Source organism: Talpa occidentalis, unplaced genomic scaffold (genome assembly GCF_014898055.3).
Source record: "Talpa occidentalis isolate TD23 unplaced genomic scaffold, MPIMG_talOcc4v2.1 talOcc4.12, whole genome shotgun sequence".
NCBI lineage: Eukaryota > Metazoa > Chordata > Mammalia > Eulipotyphla > Talpidae > Talpa > Talpa occidentalis.
Genome location: NW_023601212.1, coordinates 61,073,790 through 61,095,741, shown reverse-complemented (window position 1 = coordinate 61,095,741; position 21,952 = coordinate 61,073,790). Strand labels below are relative to the sequence as shown.

Below are 21,952 nucleotides of genomic sequence, written 5' to 3'. Positions count from 1 at the left end.
ACAGCCTAAGATGAGGCTTCAAAAATGGGTAAAAATGAAGCAGCCAAAGCCACCAGAAGCCTTTGACCCTCTTCTAATGTTTCAACCAGATAATTATTTTCCCTCTCAAGAATTTGGCTATCCTTTGAGGGGGAAAAAATCAAGATTTTCCATGTGAAGAGCCCCTGAAAGAAAATACTCTGGAGAAAGGTCAATGAGAATGGGCCAAAGCTGAATTCTTCAGATCTGCTTAGAGAAAGTGGAAAGTCTGTACTCGCCACTTTTCTGCTTTCCAGCTGCCCCAAAGCTCCCATGCATTTGTCCAGATTAGGCTTCCCTATACCTTTCCATCTTAAAGAAACTCATACTGTGCAGTAGAAATGCCTCCAAAGGAGACCTAAGTGGTAGCTAAAAGCTATGTTAGACAGCTAATTAGAAATTAAAAACTGCTGAAGTTTGATTCTGACAAGATAATCCATTACCCTTTCTGTTCTTTAGCAAAGATATGACCTTTCAGATTTTCCAACAATAAACTTTCATACTTAGAGAATATATTTTCTTGAAAGATTTCCCCATTTTAAAGTAAACTTAGTCATTCTGTTTGTTATGCTTTGTCCCTCCAAACTTTTATTTCTTAGGATTTCTGTAAAAAGTGATGGATCTGGTCAAAAATAAAAAAAGTAATTTCACATATTAGTATATAGTAAAAGATCATTTATTCATTCACTCATTCATTTTTTCATTCTTTCAGCAAATATTTGTTTTATGGAGGCCTTTTACCAAGAACTGAAATTGTGCTATTTATAACTATGTGATCTTGGGAAAGTCATTTAATCTTTCTGAATTTCAACTATAAGACAGCTCTACTGCCAACTTTGAAAGGTTGCTTTGAAGATTAAATGAGATGATTTCTCTTTTAAGATGGTGGAAAATTAGAAGTTTCTCTTTTACCCTTCTCCATCCATTGTTATGTCAAAAAGAAAATCATACATAACAGAGATGAGCAATTTCAAAAACACTGAAAAGTAGCAATGTCAGTCAGATATTTTCAGGACATGTGGGGCAAAATGGATTGAAATTTTATGAGTAATCAGTGTGTGCTTTACCCTGATTAGGAAACAAGGGGCCAAACAGGAAGGCAACAAAAAGAAATTTCTGTGCTTCTTCACTGAATCAATGTGAGAAATATGAAGAATACCCCAACCAGAAATCCAGATAGCCAACTCCACAGCAAGGCTAATCAAAAAATGAACCCAAGTGAGAATTTACAAGTGGAGATTTTACAAGTGGAAAAAATGCCTGATAACAAATATTTATTCAAATTAAACCTGCAGATTCCCATATAAATAATTGCTTAAATGTAACAAAAGTGAACACAAAGTTAAATGAAGAGACTCTTAAAGAGATGAGAACAATAATTCAGAAACAATATTCTAGGTCAATATTTCTAGATAGATTAGCAAATATCATGAGATAAAGTACCATAAAGTAAAAGTTTCTAAATTCCTGAAGAAGTCATGAGAATCATTTCATTCCTGAAATAGATAGATTATATATATATATACACACATATAGATTTCAGTTATATCTATATCTATAGATATGTATAAACCAAGAATTACTTGAAAAACTTTAAAGATACTCATTTGCCTGTAGAAGTGAAAGCCACTGGAGTACGGAAGTCATAAAAAGTATTCATTTTTCCTCATACATAAAAGAAATGGTAAAGATCATTGTTTTTTAAAGCATATGTCAAACTGACAAACGAGCACTAATCACACAGCTATTGGCAAGACATAAACTTGTTTAAAACTTTCCTAATAATAGCTGATAATTTTCAGATTGGATGAAGTATAAAATCCAACTATTGTGTTGACATTGACAACAGAAAAATCTTTTTGAAAAGTGAAACAAGTGGGTAAAAGAAAAAACAAGAGATAAAAAAACAGGCAGATGAAAATAAAAAGTGAGAAATCACTTCAGTTATATACAAAAATATGTCATGAAGTCAGAACAAAGAACATCATCTCTATAAACATAAAAAATGTTCAACCTCAGCAAATATATTAAAGTTTTGATGGAGAATCACTTTTAATCATTGGATTTGCAAATGTATTTTAAAGGTGAGAGTCAATATTTTGGGGATGTGATGACATTAATCATTCAATAAATACTTATCGAATACCTGCCAGTGCTAGTCACTTTATCAAATCTTGGAAAAAGCAGTAATTGAATCATCACATCCAATGTGTCTTTTCATTTATTAAGATCTTGATTCATGCTATTCAATACAATTTTAAAATTTTCTTAATTTTTAAAAACTTATTCCTATGTATTTTACAGTTTTTCTCCTTGTGTGAATGGGACATTCTCCCATTTTTAAGTTATTGGTAGTATTGCAAAAAGCCATTGTTTTTGTAAATTTGTATTGCAGTTAACACTATCCTTTCAAAGTATCTTATTAATTCTAGCATTGTTTTATAAAAACCACTTGGATTCTTCAATTCTTTCTGAGTTAACTTTTGTTATTTATAGTTTTAGGTTATTATTAATTACATCCATGTTCTTTGGTTTGCCAAAGAATTGTATTTATATATGTATTTTATAAAAATTTGTTTTAACTTCTTTCATTCTCTTTATGGTTATATATCCCATTCTTCCTCATTTGTGATCTTGTCAACTTTTGTTTTCTCCTTTAATTAGGATTATAAGTGTTTTATCTATTGCTAAAGGGAAAATACTTATATATGTGTTTATTCTTTATGTTATTTTATATGTCCTATTTCATTGATTTTGACTTTAATCTATGTTAATTGCCTCTTCTTAACTTAATTTTGGGTTTTTTAATCATCATTTTATAATTTCTGTAGTTGAATATTGATTTTTCTCTTTTTTCTCTAAATGGTGAATATACTTAAGGCTATAAATTTTCTTATAACCTTTGCTGTGCTCCAGTGGTTGTCTCTAAAGTGTTTATTTTTCTTATTTCTTTGTAAATGGCTTACAATTTTAGCTTTAGTTTCTTCTGGGTTACAAGAATTATCTAAGAATATGCTTAGATATTCTTACATCCTTTTTGTTTTTAGCCTCTGTTTCAAAGAAATTCTATTTTCAGTTTGTAATCAGATAATGTGGTCTTTACAGTCTCTAATTTTTAAATTTTTTAAAGGTTGGTATTGTGTATGTGTGCAGATCCAAGTATGTGACTGTTTCATGAGAAAATCTTTATCTTCTATTTAAGGATAAAATAAAGGATTTTATTAAATTTACTTCATTGGTTGTATTATTCATTTCTTTCATGTGCTTACTTATTTTTGTTTACTATGTCAATTTGAAGAATCATACTAAAATTTTCTTTATATTTTAATAATATACAAATATCAAGCTTATCTTGCATTTTTAGTAGCATTCGCTTCATCTGCTTATCTACAATGTTATTTGCTGCAAGTGAGTTTATGAATATTTCCCAATCTTCTTAAATTGTACTTTATATCATTATATAACATGTCTGTTTAATCTACCTAGTGCTTTTAAATTATTTTTCCTACTTAGTGCTTTTCAATTCCATCTTATTTATTATTAATATTGCCATTCATGCATTTGCATTTCCTTGTTTTATTTGTCTGATATCTCTGCTATTCCTTTATTTTTGTTAGTAGTGTATTTTGGGGTTTTGTTTTTTTAGCCTACATTAACTAAGAATTCAATCTATTTGCATTAATTTCGTAATGAATATACTTAATTTTATTATTAAGTATTAAATATTAAATTTATTTTTAATATTTTATTAAATTTTCTTATTGTTTCTTTTTTTAAATAAGAAAAGAAGAGCGCATCTTTCAGAAAACCATTTGGTGATTTCATTAAGATACTATTAATTTCCCTTTTCCTTCATGTTTTCAATTTGGGAGTTCTGTCCTTTTTATTTCATTCATATTTGCCTTTATCATCAATATGTAGCATTATTATTCTATAAGACAAACTATCACATATATTTTCCACAGGTCTAGTTTCTGCTCCTACTTCTTTCCTTACCCACTTCTCCCAACAGCATGAGTTCTCGGAGATTCCTTTGTTTCCCCACTCTCCACCCTAGAGGAGAGATGATGTTCTTTGTTTCCCCACTCTCCAAAGGAGAGCTTGAGGGCATTTTTATTTCTTCCCACCCTCCCAGATTTAGACCATTAGAATTCCTGTTGCATTCTAATTCTTCTACTTGAGTTCCTAGTCAACCTGTAGATCTCACATTCGTAGTCTGTGTGTCTATTTTGGTTCGACTCTATGATATTACAAGTTTTGTTGCTCACTATGGTTTCTTCCTCTCGGTGTTTCCTCATCTTGAGCCCTCTCTGCCAGAAGGTGGTTGCTTTGGAGTTGTTATAGTCCTAATTATGCCCCAGATTAGGTAGGTGGTGATATCCTGGGTGGAGGGAGGACTCCAGTCTGCAGTTTTCTTAAAAGCACATGAATATCTTTCATTTCTCCTACATTTTGAATGTAAAATCCAGTGCCAGTTTAATTCTTTTTTCCATTGTAACAACTTGCTGTTGTCTATAGGAGATGTCAAAATATTTTTTTTATCTCAAGAATTGTATTTGGACATGCATATGTGGTGTGTTTTCTCCTTAATTCCACCTGAAACTGCACTTTCAGTGTATATATTTGGATCTTTCTTAAAATCAGGATACATCTCTCTTTTATAATTATTATTCTCTATTTCTTTTCTTTTTCTGGAAATCCTATTTATAGGTTAGATATGCTGACTCTTTCCTTCACATTCTAATAAAATTTCTCAATCTTTATATTTTCCCATATCTTTTACTGGAGATTAAAATCTATTAATCTCAACATTGATCAGCCTTTCTTTCAGCTAATCAGTTCAATATGTTAATTTGAAAATCTTATTTTTTAATTTATAGAAAGTCTTAATGCTTTGCTTCCAATGCATGTTATTTTTCTGCTTTCTCCCTTCAGTTTTGATTGCTTTCTTCAGTCTTTCTTTCTGGCTGTTAGAACCCCTTAGGTGTCCTTTTATTTTCCTTTGTTTATTATGGCACAGATCCAACTGCTGGATACTGTAAGAGGACTGAACTCATGAGCGTGGGAAGGTACAGACAGCTCAGTAATTAGGGGCCAACAGTAGGCAAGTTATCAGTTACCTATAGAGGCACCAGAAGGGAGCCTTTCTTCTGTATTAGAGTAGATAAAACCCAGCCCCTTAAGTGGGGCGCACTCAAGGGTCCTGTGATCATTCAAGGACAGCTCTACCAGGGACTGCCACATGCTGGTCTTTGTTTTAGAGTTGTCCTGCTGTGGCCCTCACATGCCTATTCAGACTACAGCAGGAAGTACCATAATGACTACCTAGTTCACACCCTCTACCTGAGTACCAGTCCCCATGTTTCCTTAATCTGAGATTAGAGAATGTGTTTGACCCAAGCTGCAACTGAAGAGGAAGTAGGGCATAATTAAGCTATTCTCTCCTCAGAATCTTTAAGGTGTAATGATGAGCCTAATAAGGATACACATTCCCTGTCTTACTGGAGCTTATGAAAAAGCTGAGAAGATAGACCGTATCATTCACAGAAGATAGATAGATAGATAGATAGATAGATAGATAGATAGATAGATAGATAGATAGATAGATAGATAGATAGATGAGAGGGAAAAAAAGAAGCTCACATGTAATTCTGGAATTACAATTGTGATTAGTGTTATGGTAAGGACGGGTAAATAGAAATATGAAAAATGGGGCCTCCCTGATGGCGCAGCGGTTGAGCGCTGGGTTGCGAAGCTGCCCGCGACCTCTGCGGCACCGGTTCGATCCCCGGCTGCTCCCCGGCCACCGGAGGAGGGTCCCACATGGCGCGCAAACCTCTCCTGCCGCCCGCTGCTCCCCTCAGCAGTGTACTTCGGTCCTTCTGCCTGCTCTGCTCCCCACTCTGGCTCTGGTGAATTCTCTCACCCTCCCGCGCTTCTGACTGTACCCAGTGCATGTATAAACAAAACAAACAAACAAACAAATAAATAAATAAAAAACATGCCTCTAAAAAAAAAAAAAAAAAAAAAAAAGAAATATGAAAAATGTATGAAAAAAAAATGCCATGGTAGAATATCAGGGAAGTGACATCTGAGGAAGCTATAACTATAGATTCAAAAAAAGAGTATGTTTACTGTTCAATGAAGGAAGGAAAGAGAACTGCAGACAGAGAGGGCAAAATATTCTCCCCTTTGCTGTCATTTTAGCTCAGACATAGAGCAGAAAGAGCAAGGGAGAACAGAGATGAAGTGAAATTGTAGAGGAAGGTAATGTTGGCTTTCATAAGGAGTGTGATTTTCCTAAAAGCAGGTAGCCTTTGGAGTGTTTTACACTAGGGGTAAAAAGACCTGATTCATATTTTCAGAATATTGTGAGGATTCAGTGTAAAGAAAAAAAATGGAAGGGGCCGTGTGATACTGGGGAACCAGAAAAGTGACTATTGTAATATTTCAAGAGAGGTCACAGTAAACTGGTGGTCAATATACAAGTATACTTTTAAGGGCTAAAATGGAAAAGAAATATGAGAGAGTGGAAGAGGTCAGGATCACTACCAAATTATCTAGCCTATCCTGCTGTGATGTGAAGTGGAAGCATAAGAGAACCAAGTTGGAAACCACTAAGTTAGTCACTCATATCGAGGTATCTTTGAGACTCTTAAATGGGGAAGTCAATACACTATGAATCTGGGGCAGATTTGTACAAGTATAAATATCTGAGCTCTCTGGGCTTAGGTGGAAATTATGCACAAATGAGACATCTTGGGAGATTGCAAGATGGAAAAAGATTGTTAATCTTGTAAACTGCTGTTATCTGGCCAAGTTAGATTGTCTTTTCTGGGAAATGATTGGGAATGTGTGTCACAGTCTTAAAAAACTAACACAACTGATTCAATAACTATAAGAATCTGTTTTCAGAAAATAAAAGTAAATGTTACAAAGGCTTATGGATAAGATATTCACTTAAGAATTACTTATGATAGAAAAAAATACTAATTAATATAAGGCATTTAAATAAATTATTATACAATGATGTCAATGAATATTATGTTGATGCTTATAAAGTTGATGCTTATAAAGATGTAATGGCATTACTAGCTGACTATATATAGTAATAGTGGAAAAGGACATACAATTGATAGAGGTAGAAAGAAATATGGGTGAGCAGGAGGAGAGAACCTCAACTGTGTGAAAACTGTTAAAGAAATAAAGTTATCTGTCAATAGTGGAAATGGATGAATGTTACAACCTTTATGCTTTTATCTACTTTCCAATTTTATCAAAATGGGCATGTATTACATCTTTTGTACTATTTTGTTATATTAAGTACTGGCTAATAATCTTTCCTTTTCACAATATTAATCGTCATTTCTCTTTTGAATCTTGCATAATATTTTAGGTGTGTAAGTTTATTTCCATGCACTTTAAAGTTTTATGAAACATTTAGAGTTGTAAAATAGTTTCAGAATATTGATGTAGCTAATACAAAATCCATTCCCCTCAGAACTTTGCATCAGTTTGCACAGTGTATCATATTGAGAGCATTTGTATCTCCTTTACTTCTTTTTTTTTTTTTTTTTTGGTGGAAAGAGATAAGACTAATTTATTTTATAACTAGATCCAACAGGGTTTTAAAAAACAATTCAACAAAATAACATTACATTATGAGTTTCAGGTGGGCATCATTGGATATCACCAGCTGTATATATGACATTAAATTCACCACTGAAAGTCCACTTCTAAGCTTCATCATATAATTGACCCCTTTTACCTGATCTAGCTACCTTCCATTATACTTAATGCTTACTAGTACAGATGCCTCTGAATTCTTCAATGTGAGTTCTTAAGTATAAAATGCATACACAAAAGAATTTGCTAATTAATTTTAAATACAGCTAATTGTTATTGTTTTTCTCGATGACTGTTGGAGAACCCTCCATTGGACTCTCATTTGTATCATTGTCTGCAATGATATGAAATCATTTTGAATTTGGTTCAAAATTAAACACATGATTTTTTTTTATTTCCAGGAATGTATACAAAGACTATCGCTTCCTTGAGCTGGCTTGCGATTCACAGGAGGACGTGGACAGCTGGAAGGCATCGCTACTAAGAGCTGGGGTTTATCCTGATAAGTCTTTAGTAAGTTGGATATCTCTCTTATTTAAGTTATTAACCATGTTTGAGAGAACATAATTATATATACTATAGATGAAGAAACTAGATCTCTCTGGTTTAATCTGGCACTGTTTTAACTGGTACTTTGCATATATATATATATTTTTTCATTTCTCCATTCTGTTTTCTATTTTAAGAAGTTAAACAGTTTATTTAAAAAAAATCACCCTAGTCAGCCATACAGCATAATATATGTGGTCTCAGATCAAGAGGGAGTTTCTTCATTTTAAAGTTTCATTTTCTTTTATATATTATTCCATAGTTGTTATAATATTCAAACAAGCAGTTTGCAATACTCCTCACATAGGCATAATTAATATATATATATATCATTATTCATAATACTGGTCTTTCTTATTCTTAAAGGTTTTTTTTTTTATAAAAACCTACCTCCTTGCATTATGTCTATATTACCTATAACCATAATTATATCTATGCACAGACTCTGGTTAATGTCATGAGTGTGAAGGAACAAAAATTATAGCTATTCCCACTTTATTAGAAAATATCAAGTGTGTTGGAGACATTTTTCTCTTTTAAGTTGATAAATAAACCTTCAATTTATGTTGTTTGGAAATTGTAATATTACACAGAGTAGTCCAGATTAACACTTTCAAAGTCCCACCCAACATATGTAAACTAACTATTCACTAACTGTACAGATATCTGCTTATCTGCTGCTTTTCCCCAAGATGTCATATTACCCAGTTTCCCCACAGAACTAAAGTGCTGAGACTTAAGCCGTGGAGAGTTAGCCCAGGTTCACCTATATGGTACCTACTTGTATCAGTTTATAGGACAATTGGGTCCTTTCCAGGCCTCAAGTGGAGCTAGAGTCTTCTCAAGAGAAGTCAGATATATGGGTGCAAGATGGGAAAACTGAAGCATCCCTGGAGGTGGTCAGGAGATCAGACCTGACCATAGCTCTGAGGTTATATTGGAATGCAACAGAGTTCCTGGGGTAAAGGATTGAGGATTTGTGCAAAATGTTCTCCTTATTTCTGTCATTTTGAGCTCTTAATTCAATCCCAGCATACATTTGTGTTAATGTCTAAAAAAATGAATCCCCAACAAAATACCCTGTGCCTTCCAAATGAGGTGAACGCAGGCCATTTCCTGATATGATATCCAGTTACAGAGGTATCTATGTAGGCTTCCTATAATATCCTGTTTTTCTCCAGTTATGTGCATAAATATTTGTGTGTATACATAACCAGAAATCACTTAAAAATTAGAATACCATTCTACTTTTGATGTTAATTCTCATCAGTACTTATTACTCTGCCTTACTCATTAATGGTGATGTGCTTAGTTTTACAAACATTCTATATTTAAAATGCACATATACTTCCTTGTTTATTCATTCATTTCACAGAAGCCTGTTGAGTTTGCTCTTTTTTGCCTGGCACTATTCCAGGTGCCAGTGATGCTGAGGTGAACAATGAGCTTTTGGTCCCAAGGAACAGACATTAAACAAGTGAAAAAATTGCTGTATAATTGCTATGGTGGAGGGCTATGGGTGCTTTGGTGGTGGGAGTGCTATGGTGACTACACCTAAGGGGGGAAATCCTATACTATCAAAACAGTAGCAAGGATGTAAAACAATAATACTTCAATTAAAAAAATAGAATTACTGTAATTAATTGTATTGTGTTATTTAAGAGAGTGCAATGTTCTTTTAAAAAGATAGAGCAAGCTACCTACTAGGGACCCTTCTCTGCTCAGAAAGCTTTCCTACCTTTCTTATTTATCAATAAATCTCTTGCTTTGCAGCCTAAAAAAAAATTATAAAGCAAGTTAAAGGGACAGACAGACAAGGAGAGACTAGAGAGCTTCATTTTAGTGTAGTTGACCAGGTCCCTTTGAAGAATTAGCATTTGAATAGACTACTCCTGAAGGAAGGGGGAGGGTAAATAATAAGTCTGAAAAAGATTATTGGTGGCAGCAGATCACCAAGTAAAAGGCCAGGTTTTCCCTGATCCCTTATTTGGGTCTTCTACATTCCTGCTATAAGTGAGACCATCTGTATGTTTCTTTTTCTTGCTGGCTTATTTCACTGAGCATGATCCCTTCCAGCTCCATCCATGTTGCTGCAAAATGGCATGAGTTTATCTTTTTTGATTGCTGAGTAATATTCCATTGTCTATATGTACCACATACATTGTACAAAAATGAAAAATGATGTAAAAAATATATAAAACAAAATTTTAAAAAGGCCAGGTTAGTCTTAGAGGAACAACAAGAACACCAGTATATCTAGAATACAATGAGGCAGGACAGAAGAGGTTGATGGTTTCTAATTATAATGATGACGATGATGATGATAATTATTTTCATCAAAGCCTACTTTCTTTAACAAGTCTTCATGCCATTTTCTATCTTCCAAATATGCTTAGTTATATAAAATACCAATATGTATGTGTGTGTATCTTTATAGATTATCTTTCTCATATGCAACTATAATATTGTAATGGCTGTGTTTTCTTAAGTCATGATTTTATAACTTAAACTAATTTTAATGCACTAGACAAGCTGAAGAAATTATATAATGCACCTCTTGTAAGGTAAAAACTGTCTTGGAGAAAGTACAATTACCCATCCCCCTGTGAATTGTCTTTGGAAATCTGAGTTTTCATGTTTCTTAAACTCTACAAAGAAGACGCTCAATGAAATACTTTTTTTATCAGAATGCTCAGCTTTAAGTAAATGTAGGTGTTCTATACAATCTGTCTTGATTCTCTTCACATCATTTAAATTTGTTCATAAACACATGTTCTGTATAGCTGCGTGGAAGAAGAGACGAAAAGTTTTTTTTTTTAAAACTACATACCAAAGAGATGACAGGAAATTAAACTTGGCTGTATGCCATGAGCGTTGCTTTTCTCAGTTTTCATCATAAACAATATTTGCATTTCTTTTGCACTGTGTAGTTCCTTAGGTTATATTACACGATTGCTTGACTTTCAGATGTTTAAATGGCAGCTAACTACTGAAAACAATTCAAGTAGAATGCTTATCTAAACATTCCACTCTGTGAACACTCTGAGATTAGGAGGCAGAATGCTTTTAGGTACAGTTATTCATAATTTAAAAGATTTTTAAAGAATAAGTCAGATTACAGTAACAACAGATGTGTCTCTCTCAGTAAATTTTTAGACTTCTAATGCATTATTTTGCTTTTTACATCAATAAACCATTGAGTCAACAGCAAATCAATCACAACCCTAATAATGAAACATTTGTTAGTCATGTTCAACATGAGTGTAGACTCAAAACAATCTAGTTTCTGAGCAAGACTCCTCTATTTTGACTGTAAAACAATCCCACATAGATCATTTTAAAAATTGTATAAATTTGACTCCAATTAGGTAAATCGTATTCACTCAAATATGAGTAAAATAGTGTTTTAGATAAATATTTTTTCAACTAAGGTTTTTTATGCATACTTTTTTATGGTGTGCTTTTCCCTACCCAATTTTTCCTATCACCTCCATATGATGGAATGTTTTTATGTCACTCACATCATAATGTTCTGCTGCCCTGTTTCTTCTTTCTCTTAGGTTATTTCTCTTGGAGTTTTCTACAATTTTGTCTTTCTTTCCTTCCCTTCCATCCTCTTCTCTTACTTCCTTCCTTACCTTCATCCATCACTGTTATGGTGGACTCTAGCGATTCAAAGATTTTTAAAAATTAAGTCTTATTTCATAGGAGCTCCAAGTAAAGTGGAAGAGAGGCATGCAAATAAATAATTACTTTATAATGTGATAAATCTGCAGTGGATATCTGTATAAAACATACCAGTCTGACTCTATTTCCATGTGATTTTCTAACTACCTTCAGTCTCTTAATCTCTCTGGATCTAAATTGAAATGTAGGCCTCTTTTCTGAGTATAGTGTGTGGACTAAAATGGAAGAGTCCTAAATTCAGTTTCCTGCTGTACCATTAACTCTGTGAACTTACACATAATCTCTCTGAGCCACAAATTTAGCATTTTACCAATCATCTGCTCTTTCCGAATGGCCACAGTATTTTAAAGCTATACTTAATTCTGATTTTGGATTTAGCAAATTTTTCTTCTTTTATTTCTATTTCCTTTGGCCATTAAATTGAAGCTCTAACCTATGATAATGTTTACCGTTGCTAAATAAGTATAAAGGATTTTACAGTATTAAAGTGAAGATGTTTCCAATTGAATTGATTTTTTTTACTGATGAGACAGAAATAAGAAGCATGTATCTGAGTGTGTTGTGTGTTTATCAGTATAGATTATAATTTAAGAACTTATAAAAGATTATTTTACCAACACATACACATATAAATGTTTTCTTATAAGTCCAAATACAAATAAATATGGATTTGATTTAATGTCTACAAAATGTGATATAACAAATAACTTATTTTTCTGGCATAGTAGTCTCACATAATGCCTTATGCAAGCACTAAAGAATTCAAACTCTTTGGAACATTTGCATGCAGTGAAATGAGGTAGATTTTAAGTCACATTCACTCACATTTGAATCCCGACCCTGCCATTTATTGGCTCTGCTTCTCAGGCAACTTAGCTAATGCTCCCATTGTTTATTCTTCTTGAAAATCAAAGAAACAATGATTAGTGATTTTAGAGGATTAGATGAAGACAGCTTGGTGCTGTGACTACAGCTGAATATTCAGTGTCATGGGTGCATTGTTATTATTATTGAAAATCATCAAGGTGTTCATGAAGCTGTAATTCCCAGTTGAGTAGTTCCCTTTTCTTTGGTAGCTATCAGTGGGATTTAGACATGTGGGGGAGAATTTCCCAGCATTGACTGAGGGAGTTGAATTGCTTAGGGGAGTCCTGGGTAATGCTGCCCTGTGGAGAGACTGGCCTGGGGACCTTAGGTCAAGCAGGAGTGATTGGAGAAACCATGCCAGAAGGGAGGCAGTGAGAATTCACAACCCTGCCGTGATAGGCAGACCTGCTGGCCAGCTGAAAGCAAGCCACAGATCTGCACATGCTCTGGATATCATTGGGTGCAAAATTCAGCTTTGCCTATGTCTTAAGCCTCACACCTTGGAACTTTTTATGAGGTTTCTATGAGCTATGTAGATAGGTGCCCTCCTTTACAGTATATGTTTTCTTAAGAGATGAAAAGTGACTGCAGAACTTTACTGGGCCTCTGTTTTTAAGACTGCGTGGGAGACTGAGGCCATCTTACAATGAAGTCCTTCTGGGACTTCAAAAATTCCTTCGGGGGAGACTATAATTCCCAAAGAACAATTATAGGAGAGGATCTCTTTATCTTCTAGGAGAAGAGGTATGGCCCCAGAGCTCCCTAAATATTTCTTAATGTGGGGATGACTACTCTTGTACATTTATATTCAGCTGAGTGATAATATAAGACTGGAGATGCCTGAAGTTAGGCTCACTACACATCACATTATTCTTAGCTTACTCAACAGTGCTTCCCACAGAACTCAGAACAGCTACATGACCAGTTTCAAAGGAACTTAGTTATTCTTCAATGGAAGTCTTTTCAGGGATCTAAATATAAATTGTTCTACACAGAGTAGTGGAGGGAATTATTATAAAACATTTACAGTTCACCATTCATGACGGTTATGCCTCTCTCAGAATAGACAATTGGGAAATGACTGAAGAAAATAAGACATGTCAAAGCCACACCATGTCCTCCGCTTGTGGGTTTCTCCTATTTAAGGATTAAGGGGTGCTCTGTGACATCACTGTTGCCACTACAAACAGAACCATCTGCCTTCGAGCAGGGAAGCTCAATCATTCCCTAATGTGCAAAAATACTTGGTTGAACTCCTGAAACTTATTTGGTAGATCAAAAGCTGCACTGCTGTGGAATGCAGTAAACTCCATCTGTTTGAGGTATTTGCAGCAATGCAATCTCTCTTCTTTGGAGTTTACCAGGGTCCTATTATTTTCCAAAACAGTGTTTTATTCCTGATAAGATTCTCAGTGAGGGTCTTTATTAACAGTCAACCTATTCTTTATGAAAAACTCTTTTCCCCCTTCATTCATTTTCATATCATGACTTATGGATCACTAAGCCAATGATGTTCACTGTTATATTATGACAATTCACAATGCCAAGAAGCTTCTCTGCATTAGTTTATCAGTGTCTTCATATTTATGTTTTTATGAAATAGTATGGCCATGATGGTTCTGGGATTAATCATTTTAATTACCAGAGTCACCAATTGCCATTGTTTTCCAGAAAATACCCTACTACTCTCTGAAACTCTTTATATATCATTTTCTCATCCACTTGCTCGCTTAAAGCTAAATGCCAGATCTCTGGTCCAACCTATGCTCCGTCTCCCCCACAGACACACACTTCCCTAACAGCTCCCTTCAACTCTGCTTCTCAGTGAGAAATTCCTTCTGGGATCCTTGTGGGAAGAGTTCAGCTCTGTTCCCTGCCCATACCCCCATCACGTCTCCCCCATAGGATCTGACCTTGCAAGGACTCGGGCTGCCCTGGGAGTAATGAATCACCACTTTTATTTTTTTAAGCCATATGTGAGTTAAATTGTTTGATAATAAATCATATCCTTGCAGCTCCAGTTTGAAACAGGAGAGCCATTTGCCCGCCGCCTGTCGCTGGCTACTCTCTGTCTCTATTCACATTGACCCTTCAAGAAATGACTACATTCTTGTGACTAACCTTTTCAGACCCATTTTCTTGAATGTGGACCAGTGTTTGTTTTGGCAGCATCCCCACTATACAGTCTTCATTTCCCATGCCAACCCAAGACAAAATTCATAATTTACAAAATAAAGGAATGGCACAGATGGAGGTCGTAACTTGGTCTGCTTACCCTGTCTCCCCAGAACCACCCACTCCTTTCCTCTGCTCTTTCCCTTTTTTTTTCCACCTTCTTTGAAACCAAGGATGCAGTGTTTGTTTAAAAATGCATTGGCTGATGAAATTTTCCACCGCTTGGCATGTTGGAGGAGGGGCTGTCAGGAAAGGGCAAGCTGACATACTAAATACTTTGCCTTTCATGCTAACAGTTCACTTATTACCAATTCAAACCAATGCTTTTTGGCCAGCTTCCCATACCCCAAGTATTCAAGTAGAAAGAAAGGGGGAAATCTCTGTCATCATTTTCTGCTGTTATAAATATATGATTTTGTTTAATATAAAGGAATTCTTTGACTTGTCCATGAGCTCCAGGTGCTGTATGTGTACATATAGGATGTCAGTGAATAGTTAAATTATTTGTTTTGATTTTGGTCTAGCATGAAAAACCTCATAATTTTAAAATAAATTTATGTTTAACATATTTCTTTTTCTTTTTTTTTTTTTTTTTTTTTTTTTTTTTTTTTTGCTTTTTTCCTTGCGGCTACATGCACAGGGGAACAACAAAGTAAGTTCTTTGTCCTATTGTAACTTCTCTGCCTCTGCAGCCCCCTCTCCCCTCTTTCGTGTGTCTTGGCAAGAGTGTCTCTGTGTACGTTGAAATGACTGTTGTCTGTGACGGTGCACAAATGACACAGGGTATGATCATGTCTGGGAAAACATGTTTGGACTGCCATAATGGCTGCTCGGTTTTGACCTTTTGGAAGGGAAATATGTTCTTCAAATATTATGTTGCTTACTGGGCAATTCAGAGGGGTTGATATTTTAAGGAACGAGGATCAACACTGAGAGCAAAAATTGTGAAGATTTAATAATGAGGACTCTTCTGCAGAAAGTTACAACAGTCTGATGAAACCCAGTGCAGCTGAAGTTTTTGAGCAGAAATCAAAGCTCTCATGTTAATGTGCAGTTATAAAACCTCAGGCTGGAGTCTTAACTAGCAGGATGGCTGGTGAAACTGAACTAGATCAGTGCTCTGGCTTTGAAGGTGCCTTAAAATGGATGGAGGAGGGTGGGGTCAACATTTGACTTGGCTTCTGTGCCCTTGATGTATTCCAGCTGGATGGAAGCAGAGGGTGTGGGGAGTAGAGGGGGAGACTGAAATGTGTATGATAGATTTGTGAAACCAGGCAACACACACAAATGATGGAAATTATTTTAATGTTGTTAAAATAGATCAATGAGCAATTTAATTCACTGGGTTGCTGGTTGGTTTAAATTTTGATTCGACTTTTCCAAAAGATTTGAACTACTTTTCACTTAATATTATTTATATAATAGTAATGTATGTAGTCGGGGGAAATGGTCTTAAGTTTAGTGGGGTGATTTGTTTTTCTCTTTTTTCTATGGAGAACTATTAGTGCTTCTTACCAGGTGGCCCACTTAAAATGGACCTCATTGAATACAATAAGAATTGAAAAGAATCTGTTATATAAGGGTTTGCCTGCATATTTAAACCAGCTGGAATTCATCAAAATTGCTGTTCATAAGCCATACATATAGAATGTAAAACAAATGTGGGAAATCTTGCAGTTTAATTTGATGGAATGTGCTATTATGGAATAAGCTGACATAAATGGTTGGTATTGAAAATGTGTCACTTTATAAATTTATATTTTGAATAACCGCTTATGACCCAAGTAATAATATTTAATAAAGTTAAAAATAATACAAGAAAAGTACAAGATAGGCATTTGTGAAGGAGCAAAGCAGTGAACTCAGTTCACTGATAGTTCACATTTTTAAAAACAACAGGTAACCTATGAAATTAATGAAAGAATTCTTATGCAAAGTAAGGGAATATATTTCTAATTAATACTACTACTCTTATGAAAAACATTTGGACAAAGGATAAAAACCCACATTTTAGTTCTTATACCATATAAAGTCTTTTAATTTGTGAGTAGTAAACATCCTGATCATGATTACTCATTTACATTACATTCAGTCTCTCTCTCTGGAATTTCATGCGTTGCATCTCTTGTTTGTTTGTAAAGTACACTGAGCTAAATGTTAGTGCTCTAATGGCAAGGCTCTCCATACTGAAGATCAGGGAATCAGTGCTGTCACTTTTGGGAAGGTGCTAACCCTTAGACCACTTGGGAGACTTCTATCATTTGCCTTTTTCTCTAGTGATTCACTGATGACTTTTTCTCTAGTGATTCATTTGTAAAATTCCCAAGAGAAAACACATCTCCATAGCAGCGCCCATCCATTTGTTGTGTCTTGTTTGGTCAAGTTCTTCTGTGTAACAAAATGTTCAATTTAATACAGTTTACTGATTTTCAAATAAATTATAATACAATGAACAATACAACTCAAAATGTCTGAACTTGTGCTCATTATGGTCACCTCCAGAATAATACCAAAGCCCCCCTCCTGCCCCAGAGCCTCTGGGTACCCAGTTACCATCTGTATCATGAACAGTGGAGACAGTGCTATGGGGGTCTTTGGGTGCTGGTTAGAGTGTTGGTTGAAGAAAACCAAAGACACAGCACTTACCATTTTGATTTTTTACTCTAAAGCAGTTATTTTGGAGGTGCTGGTATTTATTGCCCCTGTGCCTTAATTTTTAATTGTTTATGTTATGAATAAGTGATAGCTTGCAAAAAATGTACAATGCTAATACTTTTAAAATATGCTCATTTTACTGACCATGGACTCTGGCAAGAAAGAGCTGCCTCAAATCACAAACAGCACATCTGCATGCTATTTTCCTTTAGCTTAGAATTTCAGTTTAAATGGAAAACACTGGAATACAAGCTGTGCGTCTCCAGAGTATAGCGCTGGAGTCTTCAAAAGGAGAATATGAGATTCTTTTTTCCCTTTGACGCTGGAATGCTTGTACTGAGTTGTCCCCAAGGCAACATACCTGACTTGTTGCCTGCCATATACGTGAGCCAGCTGTAAAAGGTGATTCATTTTAGACTCACAAAGGCTAATTGTTTATTTCATGAATGGCATTTTATTATTTTTGATACTAACCAGACTCTAAAGGGAAGGAAGCCTGTTCAATTAATGTTTTAGTAGATGAACAGAATGGATGGATTTATCTCCCTTCATACATTAAACATAGTGTACACACACACCTATACATACACACACATATTCTGTGGTATATGCAACAACCCTACTATTCATTTTGCTCTGTGACAGTTAAATTGATCTGCTTCATCCATCTTTGGATTACACTTAATGTTTTGGGAGCTAGTCCTGTAAACTCCAAGCAAACAAATTTCTTCAAAAGATGCACATTTCAGTTTATATTATGAATGCATGATGGAACAAAACACCTAGTTTCATTCTCCCTTGAACAATTACATGTATTTTGTTATTTCTCCTTAAAAAGCAAGTTTTCATTTTTGTGAAGAGATCACAGTTTCTCAGGAAAATTTTTTCCTTCAGACCCATTACTTGTTTTTCCCTTTGAAAATGTTTTTCTGTTGGCATAGTGATATCCTAAATTGCTTAGGGTAGAGTCTGTCTCCTCTTTAGAGGGGTTTTCCTGGACCATGTATTCCAAGTCACTGTCTTCATTAGGAAGACCAGAATTTAGGACTTCCTGTGTCAGTTTTGGGAATGTGAATAATATATACAGAAACAGGGAAGTTTTATTTTTTTAATAGGTTTTTTGAGCATGAATGTAACTCAGAATGTCATTTTTAGAACAGAGGCCTCCAGGTAAAAAGTAGTCTCCATATTTTGTCCTAGTGAGAAGATATTTTATTTCCTTTTTTTAATTTGATACCCTGTTTTGGTAGGTTTTTCTAGAAATTTAATAAAGACTTGATTTTTGGCTAAGTATCCTTGATAACAAATAGGCAAGCTTAAAGTAGAGAAAAAACCTAAAATATAAGGAATCAAATAACAAGAGCTCTTGAAGTTCTTAATTATGTTGATGAAGAAAAATAAGTAAAAACTAAAAAGAATACTTGCTTCAGAATGAATGGTTCAATTTTTTTTTTTTTTTTTTTTTGAATTTCCTTTCCTTTTATTTCTTTTTTTTTTTTTTTTTTTAAATATTAATTTTATTTTTATATTCCCCCATACAATTGCAAACGCCCCATTCTGACCCCAATCCTTCCCCTCCCGCACCCCACCCCCCAAAAAGTGTCTCTGGTTCATAGTTTTTTGTTGATTTTGATTTTCACTTTCTTATATTCATTTTCCTGGTCCCTTATTTAAGTTTTCTAGATTCCTGCTATGAGTGAGACCATCCGTATTTTTCTTTTTCTTTTTGGCTTATTTCGCTGAGCATGATCCCTTCCAGTGCCATCCATGTTGCTGCAAATTGCATGTGTTTATCTTTTTTGAATGCTGAGTAATATTCCATGGTATATATGTACCACATCTTCTTGATCCAGTCATCTATTTTTGGGCATTTGGGTTGTTTCCAAAGCTTAGCTATTGTAAACAGTGCTGCTATAAACATAGGAGTGCAGGTGCTCTTTGGAATTGATGTTTCTGTGTCCTTTGGGTAAATACCTAGGAGTGGAATTGCTGGATCATATGGAAGCTCTATGTTTAGTAGGTCCAGAAATCTCCACACAGCTCTCCATAGTGGTTGGACCAGTTTGCACTCCCACCAACAGTGCACAAGAGTTCCTTTTTCTCCACACCCTCGCCAACATTTGTTGTTGCTAGTTTTTTTAATATGTGCCATTCTCACTGGTGTGAGATGGTATCTCATGGTAGTTTTGATTTGCATTTCCCTGATTACAAGTGATGTTGAACATTTTTTCATATGTCTGTTGGCCATTTCATTTCCTCTTCAGAGAAGTTTCTTTTTAGCTCTTCTGCCCATTTTTTGACTGGATTATTTTCTTTGTTGTTGCTGAGTCTCATCAGCTCTTTGCAGATTTTTGTGATCAGTCCTTTATCATTAGTGTTGGGTGCAAAAATGTTCTCCAGTTGGTGGGGTTCTCTTTGTTTTTGTTATTGTCTCTTTTGCTGTGCAGAAGCTCTTTAATTTGATGTAGTCCCAGCTGTTTATCTTTCTCTTCACTATCACTGCTTTGGGTGATGTGTCTGTAAAGATGTCTTTGATGTGCAAATCCCGTAGTGTTTCGCCTATATTTCCTTCTATGTATTTTATGGTTTCAGGTCTTATGTCTAGTTCTTTAATCCATTTTGAGTTGATTTTTGTGTATGGTGTGAGGTAGTGGTCAAGCTTCATTCTTTTGCATGTAGCGACCCAGTTTTCCCAGCACCATTTATTGAACAAACTTTCTTTGCTCCAATGCATAGTCTTTGCTCCTTTGTCAAGATTAGTTGACCATAAATCTGTGGGTTTATTTCTGGATTTTCTATTCGATTCCATTGGTCTGTATGTCTGTTCTTGTTCCAATACCATGCAGTTTTGATGATTATGGCTTTGTAGTAGAGTTTGAAGTCTGGGAGTGTGATGCCTCCATTTCCTTCTTTTTTTTTCAGTAGAGCTTTGGCTATTCGGGTTTTTGGTGATTCCATATGAATTTCATCAATAATTGTTCTATTTCTTTGAAGAATGCCATTGAGATTTTGATTGGAATAGCATTGAATCTGTATATTGCTTTTGGTAGGATGGCCATTTTAATAATGTTTATTCTTCCAATCCATGAGCAGGGGATGTCTTTCCATTTCTTTGTGTCTTCTTCTATTTCTTTTAACAGTGTTTTATAGTTTTCTTTGTATAGGTCCTTTACCTCTTTTGTTAGATTTATTCCCAAATATTTGATTTTTTTTGTTTCGATAATAAAAGGGTGGTTTTTTTGATTTCTTCTTCTTCAGATTTATTGTTTGTGTATAGGAAGGCTACTGACTTTTGCGTGTTGATTTTGTATCCTGCCACTTTACTGAATTGATTGATGAGTTGAATTAGTTTTTCTGTGGAGATTTTGGGTTCTCTATGTATATTATCATATCATCTGCAAATAGTGATAGTTTGACTTCTTCTTTTCCTATTTGGATTCCTTGGATGTCTTTCTCTTGTCTTATTGCTCTGGCTAGGACTTCCAGTATTATATTGAAAAGCAGTGGTGAGAGTGGACATCCTTGTCTTGTTCCAGATCTTAATGGAATTGCTTTCAGCTTTTCACCATTGAGAATGATACTGGCTGTTGGCTTGTCATAGATGGCCTTTATGATGTTGAGGTATGTTCCTTGTATCCCAAGAATTTCAAGGGCTTTTATCATGAATGGGTGTTGCACTTTGTCGAAAGCTTTCTCAGCATCTATTGATATTATCATATGGTTTTTATATTTTTTGTTGATGTGTTGGATAACGTTGATTGATTTTCGGATGTTAAACCATCCTTGTGCCCCTGGAATGAATCCAACTTGGTCGTGGTGAATTATCTTATGGATACATTGTTGGATTCTGATAGCTAAAATTTTATTGAGGATTTTTGCATCAGTGTTCATTAGGGAGATTGGCCTATAGTTTTCCTTTTTTGTGTTGTCCTTATTCGGTTTTGGTATTAGTGTAATATTGGCTTCATAGAACGTGTTTGGTATTGTCCCTTCCTTCTCAATTTTTTGGAAGAGTTTGTGAAGGATAGGCACTAATTCGTCTCTGAATGTTTGGTAGAATTCATTTGTAAATCCATCAGGTCCTGGGCTTTTGTTTTTGGGGAGGTTTTAATTACCATTTCAATTTCGCTGCTTGTAATTGGTCTGTTTAGGTGTTCTATTTCTTCTTTATCTAGCTTTGGGTGATTGTAGAGTTGTAGGAATTTGTCCATCTCCTCTAGATTGTTGAACTTGTTTCCATATAACTGTTCATAGTAGTTACTGATTATTCTTTTGATTTCTGCTGTGTCCGTTGTGATTTCTCCTCTTTCATTTATGATTCTGTGTATTTGTGCTTTCTCCCTTTTTTCCTTTGTGAGCCTGGCTAGGGGTTTGT

General features: G+C 34.8%; 1 protein-coding gene across 7 annotated transcripts in view; it reads left to right on the top strand.

The window, feature by feature from the left end:
* Positions 1 to 21,952, top strand: part of DNM3 (dynamin 3) — a 513,949-nt gene that overhangs the window by 404,184 nt on the left and 87,813 nt on the right. For 6 of the 7 annotated variants that reach the window (XM_054693472.1, XM_054693473.1, XM_037506477.2 and 3 more), the window contains one exon: positions 8,046 to 8,157. In XM_054693472.1, the coding sequence (XP_054549447.1) occupies positions 8,046 to 8,157 (112 nt within the window). Of the gene's footprint in view, positions 1 to 8,045; positions 8,158 to 15,562; positions 15,575 to 21,952 lie in introns of all 7 variants that reach the window. The other variant, XM_037506478.2, reaches the window with a different exon arrangement.